At 41.9% G+C, this 22,256-nt stretch overlaps 1 protein-coding gene across 8 annotated transcripts in view; it reads left to right on the forward strand.

Moving 5' to 3' along the window:
• The window catches only part of TENM1 (teneurin transmembrane protein 1), a 408,277-nt gene that overhangs the window by 258,251 nt on the left and 127,770 nt on the right, over nucleotides 1-22,256 (forward strand). For all 8 annotated transcript variants that reach the window (XM_053373197.1, XM_053373202.1, XM_053373199.1 and 5 more), the window contains 3 exons: nucleotides 9,438-9,584; nucleotides 14,194-14,410; nucleotides 22,069-22,188. In XM_053373197.1, the coding sequence (XP_053229172.1) occupies nucleotides 9,438-9,584; nucleotides 14,194-14,410; nucleotides 22,069-22,188 (484 nt within the window). The remainder of the gene's footprint in view (nucleotides 1-9,437; nucleotides 9,585-14,193; nucleotides 14,411-22,068; nucleotides 22,189-22,256) is intronic.

A 22,256-nucleotide genomic window follows, 5' to 3' on the forward strand; every position in this document is an offset into this window, starting at 1 on the left:
TTTAGGAGAGTGTCAGAATACAAGGTATGGTAGTATTTCCTTCCCCAGTACAATCCAGGGGTAGTGCCCAAATTAAACATTACTAGAACTCAGCTCTAGCACCAGGTCAACTATGGGAGAATTTGGGGGAGGAGCCTGTGGAATCTCTTTCCTTGAAAGTCAGTAAGTCAAACTTGTTAGGGTGTCTGGAAGAAGTTTAGACTATGCTGCATTGTGTAGAAGAGGGTTTTGGCCAGATGAAGCTTATTATGGGAAGTAGGCCAGGTGCCCTTTTTCATACCAGGCAGCCCAGTTTTCCCAGCACTGTCTGAGCTGTTGTACTCTTGCATTGTTTGTCCAGAAGTGTAAATTGTGTGGTGGGTGGTAGACTTCCTTTTTCATAACAAATCAGCAAGCTTACAGGTCATCACTGCTGTGCACCGTGAATTGAATCATGAAATGCCCCTGGGAAAGAAAAGGAAACATCTCTCTCAGTGGGTTCATGGGGCATCCATACTGCCCTGGCCCCCTACAACTTCCCTGAAGGGAACAGAACAGGACATCATTATAAACCACTTTCCAAGGACATTTCAGGAATCAATATATGACTTGTGGCAGTGACAACTCTAACTTGCTGTCCTACCAATTAATGAAGTAAAGCCACCTCATCTCCTAGTAAGAACCCTGACCCAGATTGAATTAGAATTAATTTTCTACAGATGCCTAGTTTAGGTCAGTCATTTTGCCTTTTCTATAGATTTTTAGGGTTTTGAGTTTATGACATATTGTTGAGTTTTATGATGCATGAAGAATTTTAAGCATTGGTAGCTGCCACAGAAGATGGAATTGGGATTCTAGATGACCTTAACAGATTGGAGATCTGGGCCAAAACTATAACAAAATGAATTTTGATAGGGACAAATGCAAGGTAGGAATGCACTTCGGCAGGAAGAACCAACTGCACAAATATAAGATTGGGGGGGGGGGCACCTAGCTTGCCAGTAGTACAAGTGAAAAGGTTAACGTAAGTCAACAGCATGATGCAAGCAGCAAAAAAAAAAAGAGGAAAAAAAAGCTAATACTATTCTAGGCTGCATCAACAGAAGTATAGTGTGCAGATTAAGGGAAGTAATAGTCCCACTCTATTCTGCCTTGGTCAGACCACACCTGGAATACTGTGTCCAGTTCTGGGCACTACAATTTAAGAAGGATATTGACAAGTGGGGATGTGTGCCGATGAGATCAACCAAGATGATCAAGAGTCTGGAAACCAAGCCTTATGAGGAATGGTTGAGGGAATTGGGTATGTTTAGAAAAGATATGATAGACAGAGAGGAGATATGATAGACATCTTCAAATATCTAAAAAGCTATCACATGGAAGAAGGATCAAGCTTGTTTTCTCCTGCTTCAGAGAGTAGGCCCAGAACCAGTGGCTTCAAGTTACAAGAAAGGATATTCCGACTAAACATCAGGAAGAACCTTTTGATGGTAAGAGCTGTTTGAAGTAGACTCCCTTGGAAGGTGGCAGATTTTCCATCATTGGAAGTTTTTAAGTCACGGTTGGATGGCCATAGGCCGTGGATGCTTTAGTTGAGATTCCTGCATTGCAGAAGGACTAGATGCCTCTTGGAGTCCTTTCCAACTACAATTCTATGATTCTATGCCTTGAATATATTTCTTGGAAGGAAATATGCATATTATTTATTTAATTCATTAGGAGGGGTGATAACCGGTGAATGGGGTGTAATTCATTTAAGTGGTATTGATTTTGATGCAAGATCTGGGTGAGAAATCAGAAGTGGACCTGCTGATTTGTGGATGAATTACCAATTCATTGAATAGTTTATTTATTAGCAGTACAGTAAGCCTGCAGCTTTTGCGGGGGTTATGTTCCAGGGATTGTGCCTAAAGCCAAAATCACATATAGTCAGACACATTGGGTTAAATGATGAGTAGGATTCTCAAAGTTATTTCTCCCAGAACCTTGCCCTCTTTTTTTATTTCTGCCAGACGCATAAAACTAAATCCGCACAAATTAAATGCATGTAAATTGTGGGCTTACTGTATTTTGAGTGGGGAATTAATTAGCTTTCCTCCTGTGAAATTTAATTATTTCTAAATTTGTATCTACAAAGAGATCAGTCTATGCAATTCAGATAAATCAATATATGCAAATTTATGCAAATTGAGGTACATTTTTTTCTTTTAGAAAATTAAATTTTCAGTGGCACATAGCCCCTTTTTTAATGATACAAAGCCAAGGAACATAGTGTCTATGGAAACCAGGGTGCCCAGCACTACATCTTGTGGTGCCCACAAATGTTTCAGTAAGTCTTTGTTGAAAAAACACTGCTCCTTGCTAAATTTGGGCTTTCCCTATTCTTCCTTAAACATTCCCACATTTTGTTGGCTGCTAAGGTTGGAGTCCCCCCCTCCCTTCCATTCTGGACTTGCTCTTGAGAGCAAGTGCTTCGGTGGCTGATGCTGGCACTTGTCTCTTTTTCTACTCTTCTCAAAGTGGCAGCCATTTTGTGACTGGCACCCATGGTACTCTCTCCAAATTCCAAATGCGCCCACTGACCGAAAAACATTGGAGACTCCATTGCTAAGTGGCCACCCTAATTAATAGGGCTGGAAAAGTCATCTACTGGAATTTTCCCTTCTACAAAACTACCAAAAACACAAGAGTACTATTCTATTTTGTTTCTGCTCGCCCTAATTGAGTTCCTTTTCACGGATTCTGTGTGAAATAATACTGACATAACCATTAGAAAACATACATTTAATAGAAGCTCTGTGAGACCAAAACCATCAGACAGTTTAAATAATTCCTATATTCTGTCCCTTCACTTTACAGGATTTAAATATTGTGCTAGTTATTAAAGACGTCCCTTTCTTTCCTTCCCCTCTACCCCAAGGCTAATTTCTAATGATATTCCTAATAAGAATCTAGAACTCACAGCTCTGTTCAGAAGTCATTGCTCAGCTGTGGAAATGTAACTTTTCAATTTTAATGAAAAATGATACATTTTCTCAAAGTCATTTAATAGTGTAGCCTTGGCAAAATGTCATCTAGATGTTCCCAAAGTTGTTGTTGTTGTTTTAAATCCATAAAGGTTTTAATTGCATGCAGGAGACTTGGGTGCCTGCATTTATAGAAACAGGTTGGCCAGATACCAGCTCTTTTTAAATACACTGGTTTCTTCTTAATTCACTTGCAGGCATATTTTCTGTTTGATTACTGAATTTCCTTTGAACAACAGCAAAAACCAAAACCTTAAATGTCTCTTTCTTGTGCTCTTGGTTACATTTTAAATAAAAATCCAGTTATAATTAATCCAGGCATCTGGTTGGCAACAGCAGGATGCTGGACTAAAAGGACTTCTTTCTGGTATGAGCTCTTTTTATGTCCGCATGCAGGGGTGCCAACTTGAATAAAATATTGGGGTGGGTGGGTAGGTAAGCCCCACCCAGTGGCGTAGCGTGGGTTGTCAGCACCTGGGGCAAGGCAAGTAATTTGCGCCCCCTCACCCAGTAGGGGCAGAGAGCTGCAAGTGCGAGCGCCCCCCCAGATGTTGCGCCCGGTGTGGCAGGCCCCCCCCTGCACCCCCCACACTACGCCACTGGCCCCACCCCACATAAACTGATCATAAGATGTGGCACATGCACACTATTTAAATGGCAATGCCCATCAGTTTTGGGGGGACAAGCCCCCTCAAATATTTTATGGGGGGGCAAAGGGAACTCAGCCCCTAGGAGCTGGCTCCTGTGTTCACATGCATTGATTAAATAATTTATTTCATCATTCATTTATGCAGTGTACAGACTGTGTAACTGAAAAATCTTAAACGCCTTGCAAGAAAAATCTCTAAGCACTTTGCAGGAAAGAATGCAACTATAAAAACACAAGGTAAAATTTAAAGAAATGAAAAAAATGCAAAGTGCAGCAAAATATTAAATCAAAGCACTGAGCAGTTGCTGGAGGTGGGGGGGACTTTTCAACAACCAGAGAAAGCCTGACTGGTGAGGGAGAGAAGGATCTCACTTCTCTGGATTGAATGCAGAACAGAGATAAGGAGATGCCTGTAGGACTTGGATGCCAGTAGATATGGAAACTTCATGGATCGAGCAAGGAGGCATGATCCCGCTCCACCTTCATGCGCTCAGTCATTTCATGAGTAGAATGTGGGGACATTGTGTTGGGGGCATTGAGAGGCTACCTTATACCAGGCGTAGCTAATTACATGTAAACTTATATGTGTATGTTACATGCAGAATATGTATAAAAGAGGCCAACTCCATGCTGTACTATATTTCCACGGCACAATTTTAGAAACAAATTAAAACATACATATCATTATACAATTATATACATGTTTGCATGTACATGTTTGAAATGCTAGCTTAGGAAACTCGGAATGTATAAGCATATAGCATGTAGCATCTTTTTATGTCCGCATGCAGGGGTGCCAACTTGAATAAAATATTGGGGTGGGTGGGTAGGTAAGCCCCACCCAGTGGCGTAGCGTGGGTTGTCAGCACCCGGGGCAAGGCAAGTAATTTGCCGGGGCAAGGCAAGTAATAGGAGTATAGCATCTAGATCAAGGGAAGTAATAGTGCCACTGTATTCTGCTCTGGTCAGACCTCACCTGGAGTACTGTGTCCAGTTCTGGGCACCACAGTTCAAGAAGGACACTGACAAACTGGAACGTGTCCAGAGGAGGGCAGCCAAAATGGTCAAAGGCCTGGAAACGATGCCTTATGAGGAACGGCTAAGGGAGCTAGGGGTGATATGATAGCCATGTTCAAATATATAAAAGGATGTCACATAGAGGAGGGAGAAAGGTTGTTTTCTGCTGCTCCAGAGAAGCGGACACGGAGCAATGGATCCAAACTGCAGGAAAGAAGATTCCACCTAAACATTAGGAAGAACTTCCTGACAGTAAGAGCTGTTTGACAGTGGAATTTGCTGCCAAGGAGTGTGGTGGAGTCTCCTTCTTTGGAGGTCTTTAAGCAGAGGCTTGACAACCATATGTCAGGAGTGCTCTGATGGTGTTTCCTGCTTGGCAGGGGGTTGGACTCGATGGCCCTTGTGGTCTCTTCCAACTCTATGATTCTATGATTCTATGATTCTATGTATGTAAAATCATTTGTACAATAATGCATATATTGATGCATATACTATACTTTAATTTTGTATATATATATATTAAGCAAAAGGGTACTGCTTCTTGCAGAGATTAAGAAGCAAGGCAGGGATTAGAAAAATTCATGTGGTTAAGATCGACATCAGGATTTGCAGATAATTCCATCCCGCATTTTATTACAACTTGCATCCACTGTGTCTTTGATGCTTCCAAACATCCACAAAAAAAACTAAGTGACATTCATACTTAAGGGGTTGGAGGCATCAACCTTATTTAACTCCAGCATGTCACCAAGGCCATGCTGCAGCTCAGTACTGATTCCAAGTAGATGGGACTACACACGTAGCGGCCAGCTGCTATGCCACATATATAGTTGGATCAAAGCCATCATATTTTGCTATTCAGTTCATTAGAACAGTCCATGTTGCAAAAGACGATGAAACACTCCTGGATAGAGAACAATAACTATTAAAAATAACTGCAGTATTTATTTCACACGATGTTACCGCTGGAAACCTTTTTTTTAATGGTCATTGAGATAACAAGATGAGATTAATGATATCTTCCATTCACAAAGGTAGCAAAACGACCTATTTTCAGTAAGTGGAGGCACTTCATCTTAATCAACAGATGGCAAATTAATACTGAAAGGTTTATGTATTTTCATTTAGGTACACAAATGCTGGTTCTGTTTTCTTCTATGTTATGCTCGTGACTTGTTGGAGGGAAGCTGTTAAGGAGCGAGCTTGGGGGAGGAAAGGAGAAAATGCAAACCATTTGAGGGAAACATATGTTTGTAGTCCGCCTCCTTCTTTTGCCTGGGTCTCCCTGTGACTCAAGTCTGCAAAGCCTGAGGTATAGCTCTGTTGAAGGGGCAAGGTTTAGGATAGTTAAAAGCATGTGATTCAAAAAATGTCAATGGCTCCATTCCCCACTCATTTCTTTTTATTTATAAGCTTACTCCCCCCCCCTTCACCATATAAGGTCCCAGGGTGACTTACAGCAAAGGAGTATAAAGTTATAAAACATAAAACTGCTAACAATAATAAAAATAAGTCAATCATTCCATATGGAACACAGCAGTATAGATCCAATAAAAGGTGGGTACCACAAAACAAAAGATCTTAATTGACAAAGGCCAGGATAAAGAAGTAAATTCAGTTTACGGCAAGTGCTGTACAATGAAGGTGAAACAGGCACATCGGTGGAGAAGGACTTATACAGCTTAAGGGCTGCCTCTATGGATGTTGGTGACTTCTAACAAAACAGAAAAGGTGGCAGAAATTGCTGCAGTTCACATGTTTGTCTGTGGTCAGGAACAGAAATCAGTTAAGTGAATGCAATTTGCATTTGTTCATATCATTGTTTTACAGTGTGTTGTGAATGTCTTTTTTCCACATTGCTTTGACGTTTACACTGAAATGAATGTAAGTTACATAAATAGTTAAATAGTGCAAGACAAATGACAGTATTTGTTGGAAAGTGAACCGTAGCAGAATAGAAACTGTTGATGGTGACAAGTGAACATTGGAATGGAAATCACTGTCTTCTTGCATCCCCAGCTGTCAGAGAGAAAGTTATCTCTTGAAGGACATTCCCACACACTTATGTGGGTGACCTAAGTACCAAGAAAGCCCCTTCTGCTGATCTTAGTATTCAAGAAGCTTGGTAGGGATGAAGACAGCCTTTTTGATATTTGCCTTCCCCACACCCATGCCATTGCTAGTCTCTAATTTCATAGTTTCATAGTCTTCTGGCAGGAGTCTTGTGGTGGACCTATTGATTCTTATTTGACAGAGTTCTTCTTTAGCCAGTTGTTTGAATTTCTACAGCTACAGATAATTCTGTCTGCCTTGCTAAGGGATGTTAGGAGTGCAGTATGAATGCTGAGAACTTGGTGTGCCCCCGCCCGCCCCCAGACACAGCTGCTGGCTCAGAGCTTATTGCCAATACTCAGGCTCACCAATCAATAGAACATAATTAAGCAGCTTCAGAATGCTGCAGGCAAGCTCTGTTGAACACATCTGCTGGCTGAAACTCAAGCTGTGATGAGCATGTCATAGAAAGAGAGTGAATCCAAACCATTTATGGGTATTAAGGCTGCAGTCTTAAAACATGCTCACACCTCATTGAACATAGCGGGACTTACTTCAGTGTAAACACACAAAGGACTGGACTGCAAGATTGCAGTTCTTTTGGCATACTTAAAAGCAGGGACAGAGAAGCTTTTTCAGCATGAGGGCTGCATAAGTATGTGCTGGGATAACTCAGCAGAGCAGGAGACTCCTATTCTGAGGCACGTGGTTTTGAACCCAACATTGAGCAAAATATTCATACATTGCATGAGTTGGGACAATGCTTTTTTTAAGGAGGTACTCAGGGGTATGTAGTACCGGTACCTTGTTGTTGTTGTTAAAAAGTGTGGCACTTACTGTAACAACTTTATGGTGAGGACCAGCACCTATTTTTCTAGAAAAAAAGCATTGGGTTGGGACTTGATGACTCTTGTGGTCCCTTCCAACTCTACAGTTCTATGATTCCTTTCTGCCAATGGTGGGTAGAGCCAGAGACAAAAGAGGCAGAGCAACAAATGCAAATTTTAGTTTTGTACAGTATGCTAGTTTCTGAACATCCCCTCCTCTCTTCTACCCAGGAAAGCAAAAGGCATTATCAGAGTTCACTGACATATTAATAAGGCAACATGCTATAGGAGTCTGTGCAGCATGACGTGTGTGTGTGTGGAGAAAGAGAGAGAGTGCAGCTGTGGCTGGGGAGGGTGTGTGGTGTGGAGAGAGCCCTGCAGGCCAAACAGAGACCTAGTTGGCCACATTTACCCCCTGGGCCTGAGGTTTCTGCACCCCACTTAAAAATAGAGAATTCCAAAAGAATGTTACAAAAGACAAGGGTTACAAACCATCTAAAATGCAAGTAGAATATGATGTTTCAGTTTGTTAGTTTGTGCAATCAATATACTAAGGAGATTATAGGTATAGGTATAAATATAAAAAGATACCTGAGAGGGTTAAGCCAATCATGAGTGAACTGGGGTTCTTAAGTGTACTAAACCACAGGGTTATATTTAATTCACTGAACCAAGTTTGAATTTTGATAAGCTGTTGAGTAAAAGCAGTTATTCTCTGCAGATTTTTTTTAATATAATGGATCGGTCTATTCCAGTCTGTGTTAATTTCACAAATGTTTATTCATTAGTCCTTTCAGTCTTATTTCCATATTAATCTTCATGTTTTGTTTTTTAAATCTGTATGAAAATCCGTACATGAATTTGTATTTAAATACTTTAATATATGTACTTCATAAGAAAATACATATTTATATAATATTTTTGCTCAGTGTATGCATTTCTAAATATTTTTATCCTATAATGCTGAGAGCTGTATTGCAAAGTCAGAGAAGTGCGAAATCCAAAGATTATGTTCCTTTCCATGCATTAGTCCAGGAGGTGAGAATCAAGTTAGTTTGCCTAAAAATGTAAACCAGACAAAACTGTTCTTCATCCCTACATGTGGTCCAGGGTGTGATCCATAAGCTGGTCAGAGCACACTTATTTTGGAGCAAGCTTCATTTAGTACAGTGGGACTCACTATGGGATAAACCTGCATAGAATCAGGCTGCATGTTATTAGGGATACAGGAGAAATTTGATGCAGTTCACATTTAAACCTACCTAACTCACATTTTTCAAAACAGTATAAGATTTGAAACACAACCATCCTTTAAAATGCGGACTTCTCCAAATTTTACAGGGTAGTTATCCAACCAGGCAATGTGTACAAAAATGTATATAAAAAGTGTTGTATATAGTGAAAATAACATACAAAATGTGTTGTAATAGGGAAAACTTGCTTGTGAAAAAATGTATATACTAGACTGAAAGGAGAAATTTGCTCCATAATGCAGATGAATTTTCAAGAGGACCGTATATGTATAAAATATGTATGTGTATATATATATATATATATATATAGCCAGAAACTGATGAGGTAATGTGAAGGACTGAACTTAAGATTGGGAAAATGAGAAACTGGGAGAATCTGTCTAAAATAGAGATTCACCCACCCTTACTAAGTGCTTGTTTCAAGCGTCCATTCAAGAAGCTCTAAAACAACTTTTTCTTCAGCTGAAAATCATCTCTGTTGACCATTTGCACAAACAGTATTCAGCTATGACAGAATGGTTGTATAGCAAGGAGAGTGGTAATATGTCACATTGATAATAAAATTGATTGATTGATAAAAATTATCATGGACAATGATAATACATAAAGTTTTGTTTAATTGTTCTCTTCCTAGATGGTTGCCCAGGTCTGTGTTATGGAAATGGAAGATGCACCCTTGATCAGAATGGATGGCACTGTGTCTGCCAGGTGGGCTGGAGCGGAATGGGATGCAATGTTGTCATGGAAATGATGTGTGGAGACAGCATCGATAATGATGGAGGTACAGGCATGCTTTATGACGCCCAAGTATTGTACAGTTAGATCCTATGTATTGCCTTTTTGAGGGATACAGGTGGCGCTGTGGGTTAAACACAGAGCTTAGGACCTGCCGATCAGAAGGTCGGATGTTTGAATCCCTGCGACGGGGTGAGCTCCCGTTGCTGGGTCCCTGCTCCTGCCAACCTAGCAGTTCAAAAGCATGTCAAAGTGCAAGTAGATAAATAGGTACCGCTCCGGTGGGAAGGTAAACGGCGTTTCCGTGTGCTGCTCTGGTTCGCCAGAAGCAGCTTAGTCATGCTGGCCACATGACCCGGAAGCTGTACGCCGGCTCCCTCGGCCAATAAAGCAAGATGAGCGCTGCAACCCCAGAGTCGGCCACGACTGGACCTAATGGTCAGGGGTCCCTTTACCTTTACCTTTTATTGCCTTTTTGGTGTCTTACTTCCCACCCCGCCGAGGGCCATCTGTTATCAAAAGTAACTTACCATTTAAGTTTTTAGTACTGATCCTGTTTTGACTAGCAAGCTTGTTGCTTGCTCGTTTTTAAACTAATTTCACTCTTTTAATTTTCTGTTATTTGTGAGCCTATTTGGGGCTAAAAGCAAGTTTATCACATGAATATTTAAACTGGCAAATAAACAAAGTGAAGGACCACACTGCAGAGTGCACAATTCAGACATGATTCTCTGAAGTGGGATAATAATGTCTCCTCCCAACCATTTCGTCCCACCTCCAAACTCTTCATCTTCAAATATGCACATAACATTAAAGGCACCTCTCTCAATCTGAAACAGTGCAACAGATGCACAGCTGTGGAGTGCTGATTTGAGCTTGTGGCGTACATCTGTGCTATGCTGGCAAGACTTAATGATAGCAGCCGTGTTCAGCTGATGCCCGCCGTGGCAAAAATTTCTGACTTATCTGAGAAATTGCCACATTTTACTACTTCTTTCATTTTATTCCTGTTTGCCTCTCCCACTTTGCTCCTTTGGCACAGCAGCCACAAGTTTCCTGACTGGGAGTGGCCTAAAATATCTGGAGGGCACCAGGCTGGCAAAAGATGATCTAAGATGATATTTCAGATTTGCTGAAAAGGTTCACACACACACATGCTTTTGTATGTCCAGCTATTGTTCAAAAAGCAGCAGGGATGGTTCCATATAAACTGCCTGGAAAGCCTATGCTGAAATCTTTGAGTGTGACATTCTCACATTAGAGCCTCAGGCTCCAGAATAATGGCACTACCTAAAACCAGAACCAACAAGACTGCAGATTGCAAGCAGTCTGGGTGAGGATCACATCACTTCTAAGCTTTCTGTAGAGCATAGAGCATGCTGTGGCTCTACAGAGATGTGTCCAAGCCTCCAAGCAGATATTCACTCTGATTACCAGACATTCTTACTTAGGCTGTGCAGCTGGTATTGAGTAAAAGCGGAAGTGTTCCAAATTTGATCCAGGCCCCAATCTTGCCATCCTGCAATCCACAATTGCAGCCCTCCTTTGACCCCCATCTTGCTAAGTCCCCCCCTTTAAAAAGAGCAACAGACAATGGTAGTTTTTATTGGTGTTTTTGCATACAAAATAAGATCTCCAAAACCAAGGCATCAAAAAACAATCCCAGCAGCAGAAGTTGAAACAATTTTAATGTTGTTATGTATTGCTTTTATATCCTGCCTTTCCTTCTGGAGGAGCCCTGATTGGCAAACATATCTGTACTATAAAATATTATAGGAAGCATCCTAAAAGCAGTGTCCGTTAATGTCAGTGGGTTGGACTAACAAAGGGTACAATCCTAGCAAGTATGTAGCTTGTGGACACATCTATGCTGTTAGAGGCCAAAGTGCCCTCTGTGACTTCATTTTGTGCACCATATCTGGATCAGGAGGATCTGACTACTAGAGTCCAAGCACTGGTAACCTTGAGACTAGATTACTGCAGTGTGAGGCTGCCCTTGGCCCTGAAACTCCAGCTGGTGCAGCTGATGTGACACCTCTGCTAAAACATCTCCATTGGCTGCTCATCTGCCACCAGGCCAGGTAGAACACTCTTATGTTAACATACAAAGCCCTGAACCACTTGGATCCTTTACAGACTGCCTGAGCCCTTATATTCTAGCTGAGATAATCCAGAGAAGCAATGTTAGTTGCCCATCATGCCACAAAGGCCCAACTTCCCTCAACCAAAAGTTAGGCATTTAGTGTTGCCCATCTCCATGCTGGGGAATATTCTTTAAGCAGAGATACATCAGACATCTTCACTTTTGACTTTTAAGTGTCTCTTCAAGATTTTTTTATGCCAACAGGCCTACACAGCAGTTTTGAATAACTTTTGTTTAACCATTTTTAAACAAATGTTTTGCAAGGTTTTTTAATGTTGTTTTGTATTTTATTGTTTTATCATATGTTGCTGTAAACTGTCCTGGTATTTTATAAGATGGCAGCAGGGCTTTTTTTCAGCTGGAACTCAGTTCCCGCACCTCTCAGGTGGGTGCATTGCCATTATAAGAGAACAAGAGAGGTGTTCATGGAGAGTTCAGGCACCTCTTTTATTAGAAAAATAGCACTGTGTTGTATATTAGTTGTTTATTGTGTATACAACACAGGACGCTGTTGGCGCTGTGGTTTAAACCACTGAGCCACTTGGGCTTGCCGATCGGAAGATTGGTGGTTCGAATCCATGCAACGGGGTGATCTCCCATTGCTCTGTCCCAGCTTCTGCCAACTAAGTGGTTTGAAAGCATACCAGTGCAAGTAGATTAATAGGTACTGCTATGGCGGGAAGGTAAATGGCGTTTCTGTGTGCTCTGACACTCGTCACGGTGTCCTGTTGCACCAGAAGTGGTTTAGTCATGCTGGCCACGGAAAGCTGTCTGTGGACAAGCACCGGCTCCCTTGGCCTGAAAAGCAAGATGAGCACTGCACCCGATAGTTGCCTTTGACTGGACTTAACCGTCCAGGGGTCCTTTACCTTACCTTTACCTTTACAACACAGAGCAAAAAATATATAGGAACTTGCTGCCATTCCATCCCAAATACTCTAGCCAAACTTGAACCTAGCTTTCCTACTTTTATTTTCCTTCCTTCCTTCTCCATTGTTTTTTTCCTTACTGATGTAGATAAAACTAACTCAGCTTATCATTCTTTCACATATAGATTATTGCACAGTATTATTTTCTGATCTTCCTATCTCACATTGTAAGCTGCTTATCTCTGTCCTTAATTCTTCTGCTTACTGATCTTGCACAGCAGTCCAACATGTATCTCCTTTTTTCTTCTCTCTTCCTCATTTCATATTGAATAGGAGGTGCCGCACCTTGCTTTCCTTACCTCGCTACTCTGCTTTCCATTTATTTACCTTCTTGCATTGTGTGACCAGGTGGCGACAGCCCCAGCCCCCAGGGATATGGAATTAAAATTAGGCCAAATTTTATTAAACTTCTGAATGTAGGAAGACCTTGGCTTAGGCCTTGGGCGTGTATACCTCCCAGCCCCTCAGCCAGGGGGAACTGGGGCTCATCAGCGTAAATGGGATATGGGGGTGCTCTGTGAGACATAAGTGTAGCAGGGAGCCAAGCCCATATCCCTGCACGCAGGGTAGTTCACTGACGACCTTTCGGTGTATGCCCAGTGACACCCATATATATATAACCCCTTTAAGAGGGGACCCTGGAATCGCCGCTGCAGCGGGGTGAGTCACCACTTCTCTCCCCCCCCACCATATAGGGAAGAAAAGACTAAAGGATTCCACCCAAGTCCATAAACCACCCAAGTTGTGACAAATTGCTATGGGGAAGACAAAACCTGCCAATGCAGGAAAATTTCTTCCCGTTCCTTCAACAGCAACTCTCAAAGACCGCAGCAGCGCCCTCCAAACAGGAAGAAAAAGTTAATCTGCAAACAAGAAACATTAAACAAAGGGAGGGTAGGGAGGGTGAATCTCCAGAGCCGACTGCCTGGCTATTGTTGGCTCCACCCCTATTTATAAATGTGGCTGGCCCCACCTCCCAGCAAAATACTTGATTACTGAGGCTGGGTGTGAACCTCCAAAAATTAACACTGAGATGCAAGCCAGCCCCTGTTTGCCAGTAAGCTCCCTAGGAACCGTAGCACCACGCGCGATCCCTCAAAGGGCACCCACAATGTAAAGTGTGAGTGCTCATTCTCCATTCTTCTGTTGGCTGTTGCACCACCAACTTCAGTCTAAACTCTCCCCTCAGCTGGCTCCCACCTGCCTAGCTCTTTACTTACCACCAGTCCACGGGGTTTTATCTCCAACTATGGACCACCTAGCCTTTTATCACCCCCCCATTGGAGATTCACCCTTCCCCTTCTTGCACAGGTACTTCATTGTGTGGAGAAAAAGTAGGGCATAGACGTATGGATGGTAAGCGAGGAATGCTGAAATTGTCTCATTCATATATATATATATATATATATATATATATATATATATATATATAATATCCATGGTGTTTCTATTGTTAAGTCTCTCTGAGATGTTCCTAGGAAGAGATCGTAAATGCAGGTAAATAAATAAATAATGCATTCTTCCCAGCCGTTGATCCTTTAGCTGCCGTATTGCAACATTTTTTCCTGTATTATCCATTTCAGATGGTTTGACAGACTGTATAGACCCTGACTGCTGCCAGCAAAGCAATTGCTATTCAAGCCCGCTCTGTCAAGGGTCCCCTGATCCCCTTGACCTCATTCAGCAGAGCCAGCCTCCTTTCTCTCAGCATCCTCCAAGGCTCTTTTATGATAGAATCAAGTTTCTTATTGGCAAGGAAAGCACTCATGTAATCCGAGGAGATGTCTCATTTGAGAGCAGGTAAGTGCTTTGTGTGTTTTCTTTACTACTGAAAGCTGCTTTCCAAATTGAAGGTACTCAACCACTACACGGGTAGGAATGGTTGGTGTGTGTGTGTGTGGAATTAAATGATCCTTTATAACTTCTTTGGGGAATATTGCCTGCTCTTCTCCACGCTTAAAATAAGGCCATAAACAGATATTTTAGATTTGCTGCATAGGTTTTTTACACATATATACTGTTTTCAGTCATGAAATAGCGCTGGTATGCAAAAATGTCCAATAACTTAATAAAAAATAGTTTACATTTGTTTACATTTAAAACAACAGGAAGAATGCTGCAGTCCTTTTAAAGCTTTTTTGGGAAGCTCTGACCAAGAAGGATACTTCCTTTTGAAAGATAAATGGCCCCATGTAGAATCATCTCAGGAGCCCATGGTCACATTCTATGATATTTCTGTATTTTTGGTTGAATTCTGATGCTATTTTATGTTGTTTTGATTGATGTATATCTTGTACTTTTATTGTATGTTTCTTTTGAGTTCATATGTGTTAATCTTGTTCACTGCTTTGGGAACCTTTGGGCTAAAAAGTTGTATATAAATGAAACTTACCATGCCATAAGGACTCCCCACATGTGGTAAATGAGCACACCACATACAGGATGATGTATGCTGATGCACTAGTTTGCTACATGCAGGAAAGGCTGTGTGTCTTTGGAGTGTTTTCAGGCATAGGACCATAATTTATGGAAGAGCCATAACAGCTTAGTGGTAGAACAACATTTCAGTCTCCAGCATCTCCAGATAGGAAGGTCTTGCCTGAAACCCTGAAGAGCCTCTGGCAATCAATGTCAATGATACTAAGCTGGGTGGACTAATGGCCTGACCCAGTAAAAGGCAGCTTCCTATTCCCTTGCTCAAAGAATTCAGGGGCTCTAACAGAATAGGCTCTGACTGCTGTGGAAGGAACTGTAGCTCAATGGTAAGTTCATAGTTTGGATGCAGAAGGTCCCAAGTTCAATCCTTGACACCTCCATTTGGGGAGAGGGGAGATCCAGGTGGCCGATGAGACACTGGAAAGCTAGTCAATATTTAACACTGGGCTAGATGTACAAATACTTATATGCCTGTGAAAAAGTTGAAATCTGGGCTTCTTCATTGGTTGTTCTTAAGTTGGGGAGAAATTTCTAAAGGCAAAGTGGCACTTCATATGTGGGGCTAAGCTGGTGCAGTTTGTGAAGGAAGAGCCATTTGGGAGACTCTTGAATGATGTACATGATCTGTATCAGTTTGTTTAGAATGGCATGGAGGGGGTAATCTGTGGACAGAAACCAGCATAGTAGAGAAGAACAGAAAGATCTTCCTGATCTAAGAAATAGCTCTGTGTACCTTACGTCAGTAAAGACATTTAAACCAGTTTGTTCTGTTGCTGAACTAAAAATGAGCAGGATCCTTTGAGCCACAACAAACCTCTGAAGGTGGCTTGCTTAAGCAGTAGTATCAGGCTGCAGTTGCATGAGCTTGGGTAAGTCTAAGCAGAAAAGACTCTCCTGGATCAGAGCAAAGGCCGATCTAGTCCAGTATCCTGTTTCCCAAAGTGGCTAGCCCTGATGTCTCTTGAAAGGTTCAGCATCATGACATGAGGGCAATAGCCATCTCCTGTAGTTCCAAAGTAACTGTATTGAGAAGCAATGCTGCTTTTTTATCCTGGAGGCAACATACTGCCATTATGGCTATTAGTCTTATCCTCCAGACAAGGTCTGGAGTTCAACTGAGCCCTTCTATACATCTTGATCTCTCCCTCTTTCACAAAAAGTAGAGTGACTTTAAAGAGTAGCCCTTTATCTTTGAGCCTTGCACTCTGTCACAGTCTATTGGAAGCACTGGGGTGCAACTCTCCTTCGAGGCTGATGTGCCTGCATAGGAAAAAGTAGATAGAGGGAGGAACCTCCCAAGTTTCCTCAACTGTCCTTTCTGACCTAACCTGTGGTGACCTTTCCTCAGGTGCTAGACTGATAGGCTTTTTGACCTCATTACCTGCTTCCTGCTTCTTCATCCTCACCTTAGGAGAGGATACGTCTTTACAGTCCTGCTTACTGAGGTACAAGAGCAAGCATGGCTCAAGGCAACGTCACCTTAGCTAGGATCTTTCTTAGCCAGCATATACTTTCCAGAATGAATGTAGCTTTCTTATTTTCCTAAACTCAGAGTCTCATGGTGATTCTATCCAAGTTAAGCGTGCCCCTTCAGTAGGAATGCAAAGTATTAAGTTCAACTTCTGGTTAGCGTTTTAACTCCAAATGCCAGCACAGTCAGCATGAGGCCTCTGGGGTACAGAAGGGACATTTCCTCAGGGTGAATCTGGTTCAAGAGGTGCTGCCTCTTGGGGGCCTGTTTTGGTTCTCTGGTCAAAGGGGCTGCTGGCTGACTAGCTCAGGCCTGGTGGCAAGGCCTAGGTTCACTCCCTCCATGGCTTGCACCACTGGTCCTCCTGAACCAGCTGATCACTCCTTCTCTGTCAGGGAATAGTATGATGTAATTCCTCATCCAACCAGGAGTTTCTGCCAGGAAATTCTCATCAGTTCTTATTCAAACAGGGAATTATCATCAATGTGCCTTAGATTCAGTTTGCTGGAAAATAATGGTGGTTCTGTGAGTGAATGATATACCTTTGAGTCTATAATACATATGTGTGTTTCTGTGTGACTATAGAGAAGTAGTTTAATGCTCTGAAGGCAAGGTTACTAATATTTTCCTCCGAAAAGGGAGTAACATTTGAAATATGCAGCTCATAAGGTTTTATACAGCAGCCCACTCCAGGCAACTATAATTTATGTACTGGTGTCGACAGCCACAGATCATCCATAATACCTAACAGTTTCTCATGTACCTTGGCCTGTAAATTAGATTTCTTGGTTCTTAAACATTGTTGTACTGAAGGAGAAAATATAGCTAGTTGTGCTGATGTACTAGAGAGGGAGAAATCCCAAAATAAGGATAGGATAATATCTTTATTAGATCAGTGCCTGGATTGGCAGCCACCTGAGGACTCCACACACACCGCTCTAAGATCCATCATGAAAGATAAGCAGGATATGAATGTAATTAAATAAAAAATATTAGGTTAGACCATGATAGGTGCAAAACAGATTCGAGGTTGCACCAAAGGTTAATAGGAAGAAGGAAAAAAACAACCATTCTACCTTTGAAAACAAAAAAGGCAACATTTGGATTCATTTCCTATGTGCTGCAATTAACACAGGATATGGATCTGAATTGTTCTTTGTGCTGAATGTCAAAATTGGATGCCGAACATGCTTTTAAAGGAAGCTGGGAGGCTTGTATGATGTGGAAACAATAAGAGGCAGGTATTAAAATGCCCCTGTGAAGGAATGGGGCTTTCAGCATTTTGTGTTTGTGTTTTTGTATGCAAGTAATGGGTTATAGAATGGTTTTGCTCTAAAGGCTCTCATGCATAAGAAGGTTAAAAAAACAACTCACACAAATGTTAAAAGTTCAAGGGAATGTTTTGCTCAGAATGCTGTTCACAGGAGGGTCAAAAGTTTAAGAGGATATGTTTTGCGCAGGAGATTCAAAAGTTGTTCCTAAGAACATGGCAATTCAAGGGAAGTAGAAACTTAACTAAGATACTACTCATCTACTGATTAATTAAAGTGCTGGAAGTTAGCTAAACATCAAGGACTTTGTTGTGAAGAGCTGGAGTTTAAGAGCTGCAAGAGAATAAGAGGGATAAATAGTTTTTAAGACTGCGTGAACACTGGAAAGTGTTGGCGTTTCCAGTTGGATGCTGCAGGAGGAAGAAACCAAGAGAGGACCACAAAGGGATCCACAAGCTGAACTGTGGGGTGAAAATTGTTAAGTATTGGCTTGATTCAGGCAACATTCTAGAATAGGTATAGCTGGATGTTTTTATCTCTTAAACTCTAATGGATAACTGCGCAAACTTTAAAATTAGAGTCTTTTGCCCCGAATTTTTTTTCTTCAACCTGCTTAACTTTTCATTTTGCTAAATTCTTAAGTAAAATCATAATATGGTCTGAAACATTATTATTCACCCTGTGTCTGAATGCTGTACCACTTTATCTAATACTGGAAGAAAAGAAGAGACTGAGAGGAGATATGATAGCCATCTTCAAACATCTAAAGGGCTGTCACATGGAAGATGGAGCAAGCTTGTTTTCTCCTGCTCTGGAGGGTAGGACCCAAACCAATATATTCAAGTTACAATAAAGGAGATTCCAACTAAACACCACAAATAATTTTCTAGAGGTAAGAACTGTCTGACAGTGGAACAGACTTCCTCAGAAGGTGGTGGACTCTCTTTCATGGGAGATTTTAGTTGAGATTCCTGCATTGCAGGGGGGTTGGACTAGATGCCCCTTGGGGTCCTTTTTAACTCTACAATTCTATGATTCTAAGTTCAGAAGCGCTGTTTGGTGTGAGCAGCCAGAGATGGGGGAAATATATCCACAGAGTGACAGCAGTGACGTTTAAAAAAAAGGCGGAGTTGGTTTGGCTGATTTGTTTGAGAGGAATAAAAAGAGAAGCAAGGCAGAGACTTTCATAATTGATAGACCATGGCTTGACTGTTTTGGGAACTGTACTGTGATATTAGGACTGACCCTAGGATTCCATCCCTAAATCTTCATCAGAGACAGGAGCCTGTCTGTACAGATTGAACCTTTCTCTTTGCATCGGACCTGAACCTGTATTTGATCATTGACTCCTCTCTAGTGTTGCCCTTGGGACTGTTGTCAGTAGCACTTTCTGCTTACACTACACTGGTTTCTGTGTGCACTATTGGGACTTACCTCAATGTAAGCCAGGTTTCAGGACAGTTTGTGTACCCATGTTTACAAACCTATGGTTATTCACACGCGTAGTGAACTCTTTCAGTTCTAGGAATTATCTCTTTCAGTTAAACCAAGTTCACTGAACTAATTCAAAAATCTCTAAACTAAACCTGAAAGTAGTTTCCATAATTAAAGACAAATTAAGTTCATGGGGGGGGGGTAGAACTTTGAATGATTCCTAATTCATCTTCAAGTTCACTCCCTTTCTCTCTTAGCTTTATTTTAAAAAAAAAGTAAGTCAAGTGGATATTTCTAAAGTTAGAAAACAAAAAGTGGAAGCAGCATTATAAGTTTCAGGCTATACTGTTGCTAAGCACTTTTAGCACTTAATCAGGAACAGCAGGAAGCACAATGTTGATGGAGTGTCTCCATCAAAAGAAGGAGGAGCAAAGGTAGGAGGAGGAGATGCTGCAGTTGAAACAACCACCACCACCCAAGGTCACAACAAAGGATTTCATGTCATTCACCCCCTGGAGAGGATCCCTATGTGTCTCTTCTTACCTTTGCATGAACATTTCCTGTGACACTTGGCAAAAATCAATATCAATACTAAGCATTGGTGCAATGTATCAAGTATTCAGAGCATATCACATACATTATCTCAGTGATCCTTGATACAACCCTGTAAAGGTGACCATTGTTTTATCTCTGTATTGCAAACACTGAGATAGGGGAGTTGACATGGCTTAGTTCATGGCTGAGAGAAAATTTTGACTGGCGCTTACTAGTCACAATATAGTCACAATATAACACCAGTGTTCAGATTGCCCTTCAGTCACTCACCTTTTATGATGGACCCCTTAGCACTTCTAAATGAGCCAAATATATCGACCTACTTAAAGCATGAAAAGACTTGACAGTCTGATGTTCATACTGTGGCCATGGATTGAGGGTGTGCATATTAAAATAGTTTACCCGTTTTTAGCCACCTATTGCTAGCAATTTGCTTGATTTGCCTTCATACATGTGACTAAAATTATTCTAGGCCTTGAGTTAATTGCCCTCCCGAGGCTGCTTAGACCAGTGTTGTCAGTAGGAAGGAAATGAATAAACCTTACTAGACCTTTTTTCCTTAATACATTTCACTGCAACATTTGATGCAATAAATTATACATTTCTTTGAGTAAAATTGCCATTTGTTAGTTTGTCTATCAGACATACACTTCAGCAGTTAATGCCTCTTCTGTTGGTCAGAAAAGACTTCTAACGTTATATGTAAGATAATGTACAAGCAATTGAAAATGCAAGACATACAGCTAGAGAAAGAAATCATTGAGCCTAAGGCTATCCATAACTACTAGCCATGATGGCTATGTTCTACCACCACTATCAGAGGCAGTATGCCAGTGAATATGAGTTACTATAAAGCATAAGTGGAAAGGCTGTAGTAGTACTCAGGTCCTGCTTGTGGGCTTCACATAGGCATGTGGTTGGTTACTAGAGCAACAGGGTGCTGGACTAGATGGGTCATTGGCTAGATTCAGCAGGCTTTTATTGTTGTTGCTGTTGGCATCTGTCTGTCTTGGGAGACAATGGAGGGTGCACTTTGAGGGGTGAAGTCAAACATTTGGAGAGTTGCAGCGCCTGCTACGGCTGTAGAGACCCATATGAGAGAGACATAGTTTGTTGCAGCTGGGGGAGATGAAGGCATCTGGTTTTGTGATGCAGATGCATCATGGTGTTTGTTCTCTCTGCGCTCTATCCAGTGGCCACCCCTCCTTTGTTCACTCTTGTTGATGAATGACCTGTCTGTCTCCAGGCACTACAGTCTTCTGCAAGGGATTCCCACATGGCAGGGTTGATGTTGCTAGCCTTCATGTCTCACTTGCAGTCATCTTTGTAACAGATATTGATCTGCCAAGGGGCCTGGTGCCTGAAGACAGCTCCCCTGTAGAACATGTCCCTGCGAATCCTGCTGTTTTGTGGACATGCCCAAACCAGTGCAGATGTCACTGAGACAGGAGTGTGAATGTGGTAGGACTGTGGTATTAGGTGAGCACATCGTTCTTTGAGACTCTGCCCTGTCATGTGATACCCCAAATCTTCCTGACAACAGTACATGTGGAAGGTGTTGAGGCATCGCTCCTGGTGGTTGTAAGTCACTTCCATAAAGCAGCATTCTCAACACGCAAGACTGGTAGACCTTCATCTTAGGATCAGTTGTTAGCTTCACATTCTCCCATACCATTTTGCGAGAGGGAGAGGCAAGCCATTGCCATGACTGCCTTGCCAATATGCTTATCCAGTTCAGTGTCAATGGAAAGGTTGCTGGTTATGGTGGAGTCCTCTGCAAAATCCATGCAAGGAACCCTATTTTGTTAGGGGATTGCAATGCAAGCCCCTTCCTGAATCAGGGTGGAGTTTGTATGGAATCCTGCAAAACTAGGGAGGATTAACCTTGCTCATCAGCTGGTGAGTGGGGGGTTACCGGTAAATTATCCTTACTTTGACTGTGTGCACTGTGTTCCTCCTCCTGCCTCTCTAGCTCACGCTGGCAATGCCATTTCAGCCTCAGTGGCCAAGGGAATGGTGGACAATGGTAGAGCAGGATGGTTGCTGTGGACCTGCCTAGGCCTTTCCTAACAATTCCTCCACAGCTTGCCTGGACCACCCACCTCTGTCTCAATCTATGCTTTTGTCTCTTATCTCCCTCCTCCGCTTCCCTTTCCCTCAGGGTCCATCACTGCTGTGATGGTGAAGCAGTTCTCAGAGGTTTGTCATAACGCTGTACTTCACTGTACAACCTGTGCAACTATCATTGTATCTTCCTATATTTATGCTTATTTCACCCTGTCTTAATGCAGACGTGCTTGTGTTGTTCGAGGTCAGGTGGTAGCGATAGATGGAACCCCCCTGGTTGGCGTGAATGTGAGTTTCCAAAACCACAATGATTATGGATACACCATCAGTCGACAGGATGGAAGGTGAGATAGTTTGTGTCTTCTGATATTATTTTACTTCATTTTTGAGAAGCATTTGGTTAATTCAGTTG

This window comes from Podarcis raffonei, chromosome Z (genome assembly GCF_027172205.1).
Source record: "Podarcis raffonei isolate rPodRaf1 chromosome Z, rPodRaf1.pri, whole genome shotgun sequence".
NCBI lineage: Eukaryota > Metazoa > Chordata > Lepidosauria > Squamata > Lacertidae > Podarcis > Podarcis raffonei.